Below are 15,052 nucleotides of genomic sequence, written 5' to 3' on the forward strand. Positions count from 1 at the left end.
TGAGTGACCGGTCTGCTCCAGTTTTAGAGACAGTTCACCTTTTTATGAAAGAAGAGATTAGGCTGCTTCTATATACATGTTGTTGATCAGTAGGCTAATGCAAGTCCCAAAATGGAAGGACAACTGATTGCTTGTCATCTGTAGCACTACAGACTCTACTGAAATACGCCAAAACAAGCTCAAAGCATGCTCACACACTTGTTGAATATGCGTTCACCTGTATTGTGAGTAGGCCTATGCCATCTTGATTTACCCAGTTTATCGAGAGCTTTACCATTATGTTATGTAGTTAGATTGGTAAAAACAAAGTGAAATCTATTGTTTCTTTTTAAAAATGTATTCATTAATCCTTTACACTTGTGGGAATGGGCCTATATGGATAGGGCTAAATTGAATTGTTTCATACAGAAGAAATATGAAACGCATATGCATTACCATGGTAGCAATTGAAAGAGAACAGTTTGGGGATTATGGGAACATTATTAGACCAAAGGTGAGGACACAACAGTTCACCTGACACGAGACCGAGTCCAAACATTATACTGTTGATTCTATGTGCATTTTACATTTACTGCTGCATTTGTTGATGCGAAATCTGAAAATACTCTGGATAAATTCACTAACATAAGACTATTCCTGGAAAATGTAGGGTAGGCGTAACGTAAGACCAAAAAAATCACAAGGGTTTGAGGAATTGGACTAACTGGTGTCTCCAATTGGCCACACACCGCTTTCCAAAGTGTGCACAGTTCTTAAGCAATTTCAATGCACTTTTATGACTCAAAGAAGAGTCTTCAACTATAAAAGTACTTTTTTTGAGCTCCTAGCTGTGCTGTTGAGGAACTAGAGCACCCATGTAGGGCGGTGACGGTAATTGAATAAATAAGGGTCAAAACTGTTTTAAATAGGCTGACTTTCATGGTTTATTTTTTTGATCAACTTTGAAAACAAAAGGCTTATTTTTGTCTGAAATAAATACTAGAATGTCTTGTTTAAAACTCTGTTCACACCAATTGCGGAGTATCGTCCTGCCACAATACGTCAATTATTTATTTGGGAACAGGTTTGATTGTCTTTGCCTGTCTTTTCACATGTGAAAATAAGTTGTTGACCAATATAAATGATCTGATACACTGCCACTAACAGGTCAATTTTTTTAACGTTTGCAATGCAGCACCGTATCAATTTGGCCAATGTGATCACATCACAAATAAGTTTCAAACTATATTGCTGTTTGTCTATATTCATTCGGGAAAGTATTCAGTTTTTCCATATTTTGTTACGTTACAGCTTTATTTGATAATGTATTAAATACATTTTTCTCATCAATCTACACACAACACCCTATAACGACAAAGCAAAAACAGGTTTTTAGAGGCACAGATCTGGGGAATGGTACTGAAAAATGTCAGCATTGAAGGTCCCCAAGAACACATTGGCCGCCATCATTCTTAAATGGAAGTTTGGAACCACCAAGACTTTTCCTAGAGCTGGCCGGGCCAAACTGAGCAATCGGTGAAGGGCCTTGTTCAGGGAGGTGACCAAGAACCCGATGGTCACTCTGACAGAGCTCTAGAGATCCTCTGTGGAGATGGGAGAACCTTCCAGAAGGACAACCATCTCTGCAGCACTCCACAAATCAGGCCTTTGTGGTAGTGGCCAGACGGAAGCCACTCCTCAGTAATAGGCACATGACAGCCTGCTTGGAGTTTGCCAAAAGGCACCTAAAGGACAAACCAGTTTTTGGTTTGTCATTATGGGGTGTTGTGTGTAGATTGAGAGGGGGGGACTATATGTAATCCATTTTAGAATAAGGCTGTAACGTAACAACGTGGAAAAGTCAAGGGGTCTGAATACTTTCCGAAAGCACCGTATAGGCTACTCATTGAAGAGATTTGCCAGCAGAGATGTGTGGATTGCGCAAAAAGGGAACAGTGAAGAACGATGTGTTCGTTTGAATTGAATATATTCGGCTATATATTATAGGCCTGCTAAAGGGAATCTAGGCGACCACCTGTGCTATAGGCAACCCTAAAATACAGAGGGGGGAAAAAAGGTTAGGCCGAAGTTCACCCGTATCAGTAAGTGGTGCCACAGATAACTCACTCAAATGAAAATGTTGTGTCAACATTGCCACCCATACCACAAACCTAATTAGTCATTTGAAAGTGCATCACCCCCAGATGTTCAGTGACTTTAAACAAAAGCAGAAAAAAACTAATCGCACACTTCCAACAAGTTCAAGTCGAGCAGTCATTTAAATGCGTAAGAACATTTTTTTCCGCGAGACAACTCAAAGACGAAATCCGTTAACGCCAAGATAATGGATTTCATTGCAACTGTTCTCTGTCGTGGATGATGTTGGCTTTTGCCGACTGGTCGAGCCCCAGTACACTCTGCCAACTAGACCGTTTTTCAGATGTTCCCCTTCTGGAGTTACACAGTATTGTTGAAACGCACATCCATGACCTACTTGCTATGGGCATCACTGCTATTAGCTTCGACTGACAAAGCCGTTATTGCACGCTCAAGAATGTGCTGGTTCTCATACCGCTGCTGCCATTTCAATGGCATTTGAGAGCATGTTTGAAACTAGGAAAATTCTCAAGAACAAAGTACACGCTGTGCTATGTGATAATGCACTTAACATGACAAAGGCTTTGGAAGAATGCGGAGATGCCAGTTTGCCGTGCATAGCACACACACTGCAACTGGCTGCGTTTGGCTGTGAACTACAGTGTTTTGACCCATCTGACACAGTGGCAACCGGTAGGAAGATAGTGGGTCTTTTTTTTTAACACTCACCGCTAGCATAGCCTGCAAGCAATACAGGAGTGGGTTCGAGTGAAAACGAAAAGGCAAGACATTTCCACCAGTTGGAATAGTACTTGTTACATGATGGAGAGCCTTCTGGAACAAAAACAAGTAATTGGCTTGTACGCAGCCGAATATGAGTTACCTGCAACAATCAGTACAAACCAGTGGACTCTCATTGAAACCATGAACACACCTCGCTCTATTCGAACAACTGACTGGAGAAATAAGCTCATCAACTGCGTCTGCAGCAGACGTGATACCCTCTGTCATGGAATTGAAATGCCTGCTCAACAAAACTGCTGACAGACCGTGGGGTTAACTTGCAAAAGTACCCTAGCTGTGAACAAGTGATTCGGTTGCATTCTGAGCCTCTGTGTCGCCACCATGCTCAACTCTAGGTACAAGGACCGCTACTTCAATGTAGACAAGAAACCGAGTTGACGTGAAATGTTACACAGCTGGGCAAGATGGAAATGGACACAGTGACATTTAGGGCTGGGCGGGATACCGTATATTATGATATACCAGTATTGATGAAGGGACCGGTTTGGGTTTTTACTTTACCTTCTATACTGGTATTTGAATGTTTGGTTTGTTAAATGTGATACGCCATGTGTAATATACATTTTTATAGTTTACTTCACTACTTGAGTCCTCTCTCTCCTCTCTTTCTCGCTGTGCCACTTTCCACACAGACCTAGCCACGCCCCCTGTCACTCAAGGAGCGCATTTGATGTTCCTCAACCACTAGACACTTGCGTTCAGTCTGGTCAATGCAGCACATGCAACAATGTTGATGACGACAATGCTGTTTTCACTTTGCTTCTTAATATAAATCTACTAGCGTTCTATAATGACACCATTTGAACTAGTTGTCATCTCAAACAACACTGTGTTCAAAGTGCCCACTATTATATTCTAACCATAGAATTAGAATAGTCATTTTATTTCCATGATTCCAACAGTTGCTTCAATTCGCAAGTCCAATCGCAATTGCAACATTTGGTTAAAAGGAAGTCCTAGGTTATTTCCCCATATCGTGCAGCCCTACGTGGCAGTGTGGAAATTCTCAATTGAGCAGTGGTGTGTAGTACTTGACGGTATTTTTATTTCTGACAACTTTTACTTCACTACATTCCAAAAGAAAATATTGTGAGGTAATAAATAACATGAATGACTTTCTACTGATGGCTAAGTGTAATAGTAAAGTCACAGAACAGCCATGTTTCTTGTATACATGGGAAATGTTGTCATTAAAATCTTCAAATGTAATGATATAAAATATCGGCGTCCTTGACCCCCGGAAATCGCTATTGGTATCAGCCCAAAAAAAATCCACATAATTCGTTCTCTACCTATACACTTCTGTACCACTGCCCTTCAGTGGTGCTCACTGTCCTTGTGTAAGACAAACTGATGAAGCTGTGTGATATTGAAAGGGATATAGTTAATTTGAAGTAAGCATTCACGTTCAAGTCTACACCTGTCGTATTCGGTGCATGGGATAACAATTTTATTTATTTGAACTGTGCTCTCAAACATCCCTTGGATTGTGTTAGCCTATTCATTATTGCTAGCTAGTACTCATCTTCTTTTTTTTCTCCTTCACCCTGCAGCTGATGATCCACCCTGACCCCGCCAGGCGGCCGTCCACCTTTGACCTCATAAAGCACCCGGTGCTGTTGACGGCAGCTAGAATGAGTGCCGACCTGCTCCGTGTGGAACTCGACGCAGAGAAGTCCAAGAACGCCCAGCTTCAGAAGTAAGTACAGAATGGCACTGAAACAACGATCGACTGTGTAGCATAATGTTTTTCCTGGAAGGTTGCTATTTTTGTCAACACACTAAAGGCAGTGGTTAGCTCTTTTTTTGCTCTTGCTTTTACATCGGCATACAGAGGCAAGTTTGAAGTGCGGAAATAGCCACGATATTTAAAAATAGCTAATATTTTATATTTCTTAATCGCGACTCATAATTAAAGTGCGCTTTCCATTCGAGTGTATAGGCTATAGTCAGTGGTAGGCAGGCTATCAGCGTGTCACCCACCACCGGTAAGAGCTTGAGGCAGTATAATTGTTTTAAACCTGAACGGTTTACTTTACTTCAAATAATGAGGCGTGTCTTACCTTGCTTCGTAGTAGCCTAGGCAAAATCCAACCAAAGCAACGTGGAGGGAATTATTTTATAAAGACTTCCTCGTGCCATTAAGCAGCATTTCTCTCCTGTTCTATTGGCTTTCATATCAACTTTTTCTCGTTGTCCAGAAGCCAAAGGCACAATCCTAGTCATATTAGCAACCCATCCTAGTTGTTGCTATTGGATTCCCCCTCCTAAGTTTCTAACACAACTCACATTAGGGGAATTGTTTAAAACAGTGTTTTCTCGCTAATTGCATTTTGGCAAATGTTTGAAAATGAAGTTATATTAGCTGCTTCATTACTGGAGTTGCATGTTCAATAATAGGCTATATAGACTTTTGAATGTAAGACGATGGGTTTTCTATTGTTGCATGTTTCCATTAAACTCTTTAATGAAACATGTCAGTTCCTTGTATGCATGCATAGTATTTTCTGTTTGTCACCTAATTTTACTGTTTGGAAAATGTTTTTACCGGTTAATGAGGGTCGGTTAGTCTGCAGCAGAATTGACAAAAATGTGCATCCCTAATTCAGGGTTTGTCTAACTGTTCTACATTGCTTTCCCCAGGGAGCTGAAGAAGGCCCAGATTGACAAAACTGCAGCTGAGGAGAAAGTTCTGACCCACTCCACTGTCCAGTCCAACCCCAAAACCTCCAGACTTGTCGGCAAGAAGATGAACCGCTCAATGAGCCTGAACATTTACTGAGACTGACTCAAACACAGATCCCCCTGAGTGGGGAGCAATAATGGTGCTGGATCATGGACTGAAAACAAATATCTTGAGTTTCCGACTACGTATTCTGTTCGATAAAAGTGGCAAGGATTCTACTTAAGGCAGTGGTCACCAACCTTTTCTGGGTCAAAATTGCAAGCTGCGATTTTCTGTGCAGATGTATTATTATTTTTAATTTAATTTATTTTTTAACTAAAAAACGTATTAAGCCTGTGCAACATTAACCAATTGAAAACAGTTCTGTAACAATGAGGTTTGTGCAGTAGTCTATAGGCCCAATTCATTATCACTGCAAATTGGTTATGCTTGAATTGCCCTGCCAATGTTCTCAGACCATTTTAGAAATTATATTTTTAAATGTGGTATATCATCATGCTGGTAATAGACAAGCTGTAAATTTGGCAAGCTTATCAGAACACTTTGCTGCACTCGTTCATTGCAGCATGAATGGAAGTAGGGAGAACGTGCATTTTATGGTTTATAAAAATGTGGAACAAAGTGTTGACGGTGCTGAATAACAACTTAAACATAGAAACAACAGATCTGATGTATTCGTTCTCTCTAGTCATGGTTTTAGAACTTCAGAAATCTCACAGTATCAACTTTGGTGTGCGTTCAAGGTTTATTTTTACAGTATGGTTCGATGAAATGGCAGACAGTGATCTGGGCTATCTGCTTGGCCAGCGGTAGGCCTATAGGTGCTGTTGATTTGTTCTCTGGGCCTGCCGGGTAGGCGGAGTTCTACCTCTCACACATGGGAACACGTCGCCTTCCCGGCTCTATGGCTGCTGAATCAAGTGCACCTACTGCCAACAGCGCAAAACAAATAAAAAAAATAGGAACGCAGGGCTTTATAGTTTTTTTTTTTTTTTACAGAAATGTTTGGCGCTCTACTAGGAATGCCTTTGAGATCGACCAGTCGTTCGCCCGGTTGGTGACCACTGTACAGCCAAATGGGCCTCATTTCCAATGGTCCCAGGGGACTTTACCCTGTCTCAATGTTGTGGGTGGGCCTTTCTTGTCCAACTCTGAGACTTTGTCGTTGTCAAACAGTCAGTTCTGTAGGAAGACTTGGCCCTTTCAATCAAATTACCAATAATCCTGGTGGTGGACTGTACCTATTCTTTGTCAGCCCCAAGTCTAAGTAGATTGGCAAGGCTCTCCACTGTAGTCCCTGCACTTCCTTGAAAGCCCAGTCTGGCTCTTTGTTGGAGAGGGGCACAGATAAGCCCTTCTCAGTGTGTGAATGTAGCAGACCACAGATGTGCGCACCTTACTGCCTGATGTCAGCCATCCGAGGGTCTGGATCTGACCACGCTTTTAATTAAGAGCACTTTGAAGGCAACGGGGGAACTTGCCACACACAACCTGCTGCTATTCATGTTTGTCTGTGTTCAAGGGGGTTGATGGATTTTTGTTTTCCAATTGGGGTAGTTTTAAATCATTGTTATTAAGGTGATCATATTTTGTGTACCATAATTATATACTTTTGAAGAAATGTTCACTTTTTTCTCTTCTGAGTCTAAATGGATCATGCAATACATGTAAGAAAAGTGTGTGTATCAAACCTGTTTTAAAAAATGTTTTACTTTCAATGCCAATATTACAACTGGTACATTTATAGCCGCCAACCCTGCCTGTGTTGCATTAAAACAATCATTGTTCTGTAGGTTCACCTGTTTTGTGATGAATTGCCTTCTTATTTTACTGTCACTGCAAGGAGCCTGTTTAATATTGCTAAAGGGTATTACTTATAGCCTGTTTTATTTTAATAAATTCTTATCAAACGCATTCTTCAATCATCTCACTTTATATTACATAAACCTGTGTATGCCCCTTAAGTACTATAAAACCATGGACAGGAAAAGGGTAAGTTATGGTCTTGCCTATTGATAAGGTCTGTGGAGGTGTGGTATATGGCCATGGGTAAGGGCTGTTCTTAAGCACGACATGGCTTGTTGAATAGACACGGGCTTGAATGCTGTTTTAATACCACAAACGACTGAGGTGCCTTATTGCTATTATAAACTGGTTACCAACGCAATTAGAAGATTAAAAATGCATGTTTTATAACTTTAGTCAGGGGTTAAAGTAAGGCATGGTCTGGTACAGAGTCCTGGCAAAAATAAGTAGTGGGTGTATGCGGTACCGGTGTTGTGTGCCCCCCCCCCCTGTAGCGTTAACTTGCGACTTGCTTGCAGCTATGAAGAATTGGCTGTTTCATTTTCTTTTTTTGTTGGTTTGACTCCGGGGGAGGCACTAGTAATGTCTGCAGTTTATGGTTTGGCTATTTGTTTAAAGTGTATTAGACTATAAATAAATCGCTGCCATAATTCGTCATCTCCCATGTCTTATTCGACTAGTAGTTCTGAAATGAAAAATGTCCCGAGCTAAACTGTCCAAGACGCTTCTCCAACAACACCCTGTGGCATTAGGGCTATAGATGAGCGCTCACGCGGCCCTATGATAAGCAGTGCACAAAATATTTAGCTTGTCCATGGCCAGCGTGCCTCTCCAATGGTCTTTCAATGGTCTTTTGGAGAGACCCGACGCTGGGGCGCGCCATCAACGCTCCATCCAATTCATTTAATATAAATGATGTAGCCTATGGTAATAAGAGTAATGCCCTGTGTGTTTTATGAAGCCCATAGACCAAATATATTACAATGTCAAAGAGACACTTTTTTTAAAGCATTATCTTATTAATTGGGCGGCAGGTAGCCTAGTGGTTAGAGCGTTGGGCCAGTAACCGAAAGCTGCTAGTTCGAATCCCCGAGCTGACAAGGTACAAATCTGTCGTTCGGTCCCTGAACAAGGCAGTTAACCCACTGTTCATAGGCAGTCATTGAAAATAAGAATGTGTTCGTAACTGACTTGCCTAGTTAAATAAAGATTCAATAAAATTAATGTGGAGAGAGAGTGCAAGAGAAACTCGAGTGAAAAGGCCAACGGGCAGACACCAGCTTTGGAACGGCTGCGGCCTAATCAAAATGGTCCTGAAAGTAATTAATTTCAACAATTGTCTTCATTTTTATTTGACTTCACTAACAAGAGGGAGCGTATTTCTTCATGTGAAAAAAAGAGGTAGGCATACCTGTTTAACAGACGCAATTATGTTATCCATATAGATGTAATTGTCAGCATAGCCAGTATATGTCAGTATAGCCAAATCCTCCAATACTGTTACCATGCAGTCTTCATAGCTTGGTTAAAACCAGGGCTCAAATTGAGTGAGGGTATGCCATACCCTTTCATAAAGAAAAGGGAAAATGGTTAGCATAATTTTTTTAAATAAATAATTAAGTAACCAGATAATATGAAGCGTTTTATAACAATTCATCCTTAACTCCGTGATGCCTAATACTAGAAACAAACTTTAAAATGCCCGCAAAAGACCTGACTCTGATACATATGCTGGGCTGGGCTGGATAGGGTTATTAAAGTAGTGAAGTAAGGTGTTGCGATTTAATGAGTGTCGGGTTAATTGGTTATATATTAAAATGTTTCCTGTTTCCCATGTTGTATCACAAAGTGTAATGGATTTATACTATAGTTCAGTTTGGGTCGGTAATGTTAAATATTGGATGCCAGCCGCGGTGAAAACTCACCGAAGAAGAAGAAACGTTTGCGCTCTCCCTCGGCGCTGAGCGGTGCTACAAGCAAGCATTTTCATGACATTGCTGTGGAGCTTGTCAGGTGACTGACTGTCTCGTTGTGTCCCAGTATGATCAACTTTCCCATATACTAACTGCGGCAGTCAACCAAGTAGCAAGCGCAATGGCACTACGGGACGAACTTTTAAAGTCAATATGGCATGCTTTCACAGCGTTGGACGTGGACAAAAGCGGGAAAGTGTCCAAGTCGCAGTTAAAGGTATGGAAGTATATTTAAATACTGTGTTTTTGTCAAACAAACCCAGGCACGTCGTTTTCTTTATTTGACTTAACAATGTTGACATGCTCAAGCAGGAAACTCGTCCTGAACAGTGAAGTTGGTATCAAAGTGAAGGCCATCTGATTTTGGACGGACCCTTTTACTAGTCGTAGAGGATGAGTTTGGGATTATTTAATTTTCGCCTAAATAATTTGCCAGTCTGTTACAGCTCAGATCCGGTGGTAGTCTGCTTAATCAGGCTGTAATACACAATTAATTGGTAGCCTATATACAGCCTGAAACGAATGCCTGCCAAATCGTGTAAATGTTCCTTACAAGCTAGAATGTAGAATGAGGTTACATTTAAATGTACTCTTATCGGTTGTCTGCGTGGTCTGTCCTTCAGCTAGCTGGTCGAAATACTTTAGAGACAAAATAAACACAGGAAATCAGTGTTGTACTACTGGAAACCGGCCAAATATACACACTCCTTTCTTGAAACATTAATACAGTAGCCTTTATATATATTGTAGACATGTTTGCTCAGTGGCGAACCTTTCGGGGTTCAGTGTGTGACATCAACCGTAATAGCGTCGTACTCGTGAAGGAGAGTACACTTTTTGTATAACACAAAGGGCCAGTGGTGTAGTGGAGGGTATATGCAGGTATAAACCCTATACCCACTTTGTAATACCTACTGATGTGTATCAAAGTAAAGTAATGGGGGTATACGATGAATCAATTATGTAGCACAATAGAGACATGCACAAAGTAGTTTGCGATTGTAATTATCATGCGCGCTGCGCACACTGCCTAGTTTTAGCAGAAAATCATTAGCAGGCAGCAAGAGTGTGCATGCAGCGCTCAACTGGTTTTGGCATAGAGCAGCTCACAGAAAAATAACATTGGTAGCTGGTAGGATAGGAAATACGTTTCAACTTATATCTACCAGTAAATGCTAACTAAGGCAACAATGGGTATGCAAACTAGGTATTATACAAGTTTTTAGTCCAAAGTGTTGGTTAGTAGGCTATTTGTGATGCGCAATTGTCATCATGGGATGTATGCATGAGTGGCGTAGACATGGATGGGCCTGGGTGGACAGATGCCCGCCCACCCAATCAGATTGATGTGGGTTAAGCATTGTTGTAGACTTAGACCGTCACATTTTGGTATTTTTTCTATTTTAAAAAGTGTGATTTTGAGAGTGAAAATATTAATAATCTATTGGAAAACTTGTAAACCATTTTCCACAAGGGGTGCCTTTCTTTCGCTGGGCGGGCTGTTTGGGAACCTTTTGGCATATCCACTTCTCCAGGCACCAATACGCCACTGCGTAGGGCCGATGGAAAGACGGCAGTCACACTGCATGATGTTAAAGTTAAAGGATAAGCAGTCCGTAAACTCAGACATAATAATAATAATACAAAAACACAACAATTAAGCATTTCCCAAGTGAAATGTACAACTATTACTTCCTATTGCAGTGTTTTTTTCTTCATGTTTAAGCACACAAAGTAACCGGTGACCTAATTAAAGTGGAACTGACAGTGTTTTAATTACGTAGCAGATATGAAACAATCATATCAGTCATAAATATCAAATTCCCAATTTATGCTACAAAACAAACTTTATTAGAGGTTTTAAAAATAGGTTTTATTTGACTCAACGTTCCATGACGTACACTAAGGCATTGTTGGCGCAATAGATGGATACAGTTCAATGCACGATTAATATAATTCACCAATACATTTCTTGGTAGTCCAAAAAATATTGCACACAGGTTGTAAATCACAGCTGGCTTGGTACATTTTTGCTGCCTCCATTTGGGATGCACTGTTTCACTTTCAATGACTCAATATTCTGGACAAAAACAGACAAAAAAAAACAATATATTTATGTAGCAAGCTAAAAACCCGGAGCCTAACATTAGCTACATAGCTAGGTAGCTGCTAGGAGGATGTCATGCCATTGGAGGAATGGGTGAGCGACTGACTATTTCCCCTCATATCATTTTTTGGTGGCTATACACAGTTAGAGATGCAGGTGTTATTTGGTCAACTAGCAATAACTGGAACGACTTTTATCCAGTTAGCATATCTCTCTTACTAATGTGCAACACCCTTGAATATGACCAGTGTCAGTAAATGTAGGCAAAAAAAGTAATTAATCAAGAACACTCTAGATAACATGTATACAGCCTAACCAGCTCTGCTACGATGAGTAAAATGGTCAGAGTGAGGTGTTCTCTCATTTGTTTCTGGGAGTAGCTAGCTAGTAAACTAGCCAACTTTAGCCAGTTAGCTTGGGTGCTCAAATTCCAGCCCATTAGATTGGAATGGTCTACAGTATCAAACGCTTTGGCCAAGTCAATAAAAATAGCTGCACAACATTGCTTAGAATCAAGGGAAATGGTTACATCATTTAGTACCTTTTAAGGTTCCAGTAAGAGAATACTATAGACATCAAGAAAGCCAAGTTTTCCCAACACTTTTGATAAACAGGGCAAAATAGAAATGGACCTACAACAGTTAGGATCAGCTTGATCTCTCCCCTTTAAATAAAGGATGCATCGTGGCTGCCTTCCAAGCAATGGGAACCTCCCCAGACATGAGACAGACTTGGCGGTGATGGTGGCAGCAACCTTAAAGAAGAAAGGGTCTAAACCATCAGACCCAGATGTTTTTTTGGGGGGTCAGGTTTAGGAAGCTCCTTTAGCACCAACGGACTCAGTGACTGCCTGCAGGGAGAAACTTTGTAGCGGGGCAGGGGAAAAAGAGGGAGAAGCATCGGGGATCGTCGCATTAGAAGGGGTGGGAGATGATGAAATGTTGGGCAGGCAAAGAGGCATGGCTGGGTCAAATAGGAATCCTGACTTAATTAAGTGGTGATTTAAAGAGCTCAGCCATGTGCTCCTTGTCATTAACAACCACATGATCAACATTATTAAGGGACATGGGCAGCTGTGAGGGGGTGGGTTTATTCTCTGTTTTTAACTGCTTTCTAGAACTTCTTGGGATTAGACCCACATAGAGAGAACTGCTCCTTAAAGTAAGTAACTTTGGCCCGGATAGCCCGAGTGCACTTATTTCTCATTTGCCTGAACGAGAGCAAGTCAGCCTGAGTATGCGTGTGCCGAGCCTTTCGCCACAGGCTGTAAAACAGTGATCACTGTCATTGCAGAAAACACCAGACTGATACCTGTCAGGATTATTTGTGAGGATAACATCAAAAAGAGTAGCCTGTTCTATGTGTTTGGAGTCATACCTTGTGGGATTGGTGAGAATCTGAGAGATTTATGGAGTCCCATTACTTTTGGACTTGGTCAGGTGGTTTAAGCATGTCCCAGTTTAGGTCACCTAGCAGGACAAATTCAGACTTTGTGTAAAGGGCCAGGAGAGAGCTTAGGGCATTTAGGGTACAGGCCGGTGCTGATGGTGGACGATAACACCTAGCAAAAGTCAACAAAGAGCTATTTAAAAGTTTAATGCTTTAAACCAGCAAATCAAATTATTTGGGGACGGACTTTGTGGAGACAACCGAGCAATGAATGTGTTCCTTGGGAAAGATTTCCACTCCACCACCTTTGCGGGTTCTGTCTTGCCGAAAATGGTTATAACCAGAAAGGTTAACATCGGGTTAACAATACTTTCCTGTGGATATTTTGTCTCCAATTTAAATTTTTACAGGGACAGTGCACATAAATCAACGTTTCAGTAAAAGTGCCGGTTTTAGCCAGCCGGCTAATTTTCAACCGCAGTCCCTGGGCAGGTTATTAAAAACAATTACAATACAGACAAGCAATAAGCAGTGAGCACACACAGAGCAACATAGGACAAGTGAGACGTAGCATTCAGACAGTACATTGGATTTAACCAAAGATTTTTGCTATCCGTTACTGGGAGTTTACAGGTTAGGTACTGTTTGGTGTAGCATAAAGAATATTAGACCAACCTTAACATGATGGTACTATTTTCGTTCTCGATTCTGCCAAACATGTATTGTCTAAAAATGTCCGTGTCCAGATGCAGGTGGTGTGTTTGACTTTAGAAAATGCTCCGTAATTAAAGAGCCACTGAATACGCCGATTGCCACGTTTTGTTCTTCTGCTGCTAATTAGAAAAACGAGATTTTAGTCTTGGAGGTCTGTTTCCTGACAGATTCCACGTTTGGTTAATATTTGTGCCGCATGAGACAATGTAGACATGGAAGCCTTTTTGACTTCCTCACAATTAATCTGTGACGCAAGAAATTTGTAATTAATTTAGATGTTTTTGTCATCGAATTAAGGTGTTTGGTACAGTATATCTTAAGTAAGAATTTTTTTTTGCATAATACAGAACATTCGAAGTCGAGGACTATCTTTGTGAGAAGGGCACTTAAAGGTATTTGTATCCTAGTGCTGAAATCATTCAGGGCACTGTCACAGACTCTGATGGGATAAATCAATAGTTTCCTTTTCTACTCAGCCCATCAGTGCCTCAAGTGAGGTCAGGTGTAGTTGACTAGAGCCCTTCCAGTGACCGACGTGTTCAACTGACTCACTACGTAGAGGGAGAGGCATGTTAATTGAGCGTTGTTGCTGGATTGAACATATATTTATCAGCTCTTAGATGTTAATAAGTAGTGACAAATAAAACTTGACTCTGTAAAGAATAATCTCAGCCCAACACATACAATCTATAAAGCGTAATACATGTATACAAATGTCTTTGCTTTCAGGCCCACGGGGAAGGAATTGTATGGGGAGTTTTTTTCTCTCTGGTTGCCTAGGGGATGGGATGGGAAGTTTGGGGTGGAGACTCACTACTTCATGTTTATAATAGTTGTATATGGTACCTGTAAACCCCTCCCCCAACCAAAACAATGACAAAATGAATTTAAAATAATAATAATAATTTTCACCCATTGCAGGTGCTCTCTCATAACTTGTGCACTGTGATGAGGATCCCCCATGACCCAGTGGCCCTTGAGGAGCACTTCAAAGATGACGACGAAGGCCCCGTCTCTACACAGGGCTATATGCCCTACTTGAACAAGTTCATTTTGGACAAGGTGAGCCCCACATATAGTAGTTTTATTAGGATCCTCATCACCAATTGCACATGCAGCAGCTACTCTTCCTGGGGTCTACATAAAACATACAAATACATGACAAAGTAAAGAACAGTTTCAAACAAGAACAACAAGATATTACATTCAAATATACTGAACAAATATAAATGCAACATGCAACCATTTCTAAGAGTTAGAGTTCATATAAGGAATTCAGTTAATTGAAATACATTAATTAGGCCCTAATCTATGGATTTCACAAGGGTACATCCATGGGTGGGTCTGGGAGGGCATAGGCCCACCCACTTGGGAGCCAGGCCCACCCACTTGGGAGCCAGGTCCACCAACTGGAGAGCCAGGCCCAGCCAATCAGAATTAGTTTTTCCCCACATGGCTTTATTATAGACGGAAATACTCCCCAGCACCACCGCGGAC

General features: G+C 41.1%; 3 protein-coding genes across 5 annotated transcripts in view; 2 read left to right on the forward strand and 1 right to left on the reverse strand.

Annotated features, from left to right (window-relative positions):
- The window catches only part of LOC118396428 (wee1-like protein kinase 1-B), a 12,890-nt gene extending 5,410 nt beyond the window's left edge, over nt 1–7,480 (forward strand). For both annotated transcript variants that reach the window (XM_035790631.2, XM_035790632.2), the window contains exons 8-9: nt 4,434–4,579; nt 5,524–7,480. In XM_035790631.2, the coding sequence (XP_035646524.1) occupies nt 4,434–4,579; nt 5,524–5,662 (285 nt within the window). In that variant the 3' untranslated portion in view covers nt 5,663–7,480. The remainder of the gene's footprint in view (nt 1–4,433; nt 4,580–5,523) is intronic.
- The window catches only part of c17h11orf16 (chromosome 17 C11orf16 homolog), a 27,342-nt gene extending 17,904 nt beyond the window's left edge, over nt 1–9,438 (reverse strand). The window contains exon 1 of the mRNA XM_035790629.1: nt 9,298–9,438. Coding sequence (XP_035646522.1) covers nt 9,298–9,362 — 65 coding nt within the window. The 5' untranslated portion in view covers nt 9,363–9,438. The remainder of the gene's footprint in view (nt 1–9,297) is intronic.
- The window catches only part of swap70b (switching B cell complex subunit SWAP70b), a 24,102-nt gene continuing 17,688 nt past the window's right edge, over nt 8,639–15,052 (forward strand). The window contains exons 1-2 of one of the 2 annotated variants that reach the window (XM_035790634.2): nt 8,639–8,773; nt 14,477–14,617. In XM_035790634.2, the coding sequence (XP_035646527.1) occupies nt 14,504–14,617 (114 nt within the window). In that variant the 5' untranslated portion in view covers nt 8,639–8,773; nt 14,477–14,503. Of the gene's footprint in view, nt 8,774–9,421; nt 9,563–14,476; nt 14,618–15,052 lie in introns of those variants that run through there. The other variant, XM_035790633.2, reaches the window with a different exon arrangement.

Source organism: Oncorhynchus keta, chromosome 17, assembly GCF_023373465.1.
Source record: "Oncorhynchus keta strain PuntledgeMale-10-30-2019 chromosome 17, Oket_V2, whole genome shotgun sequence".
In the NCBI taxonomy this organism is placed as follows: Eukaryota; Metazoa; Chordata; class Actinopteri; order Salmoniformes; family Salmonidae; genus Oncorhynchus; species Oncorhynchus keta.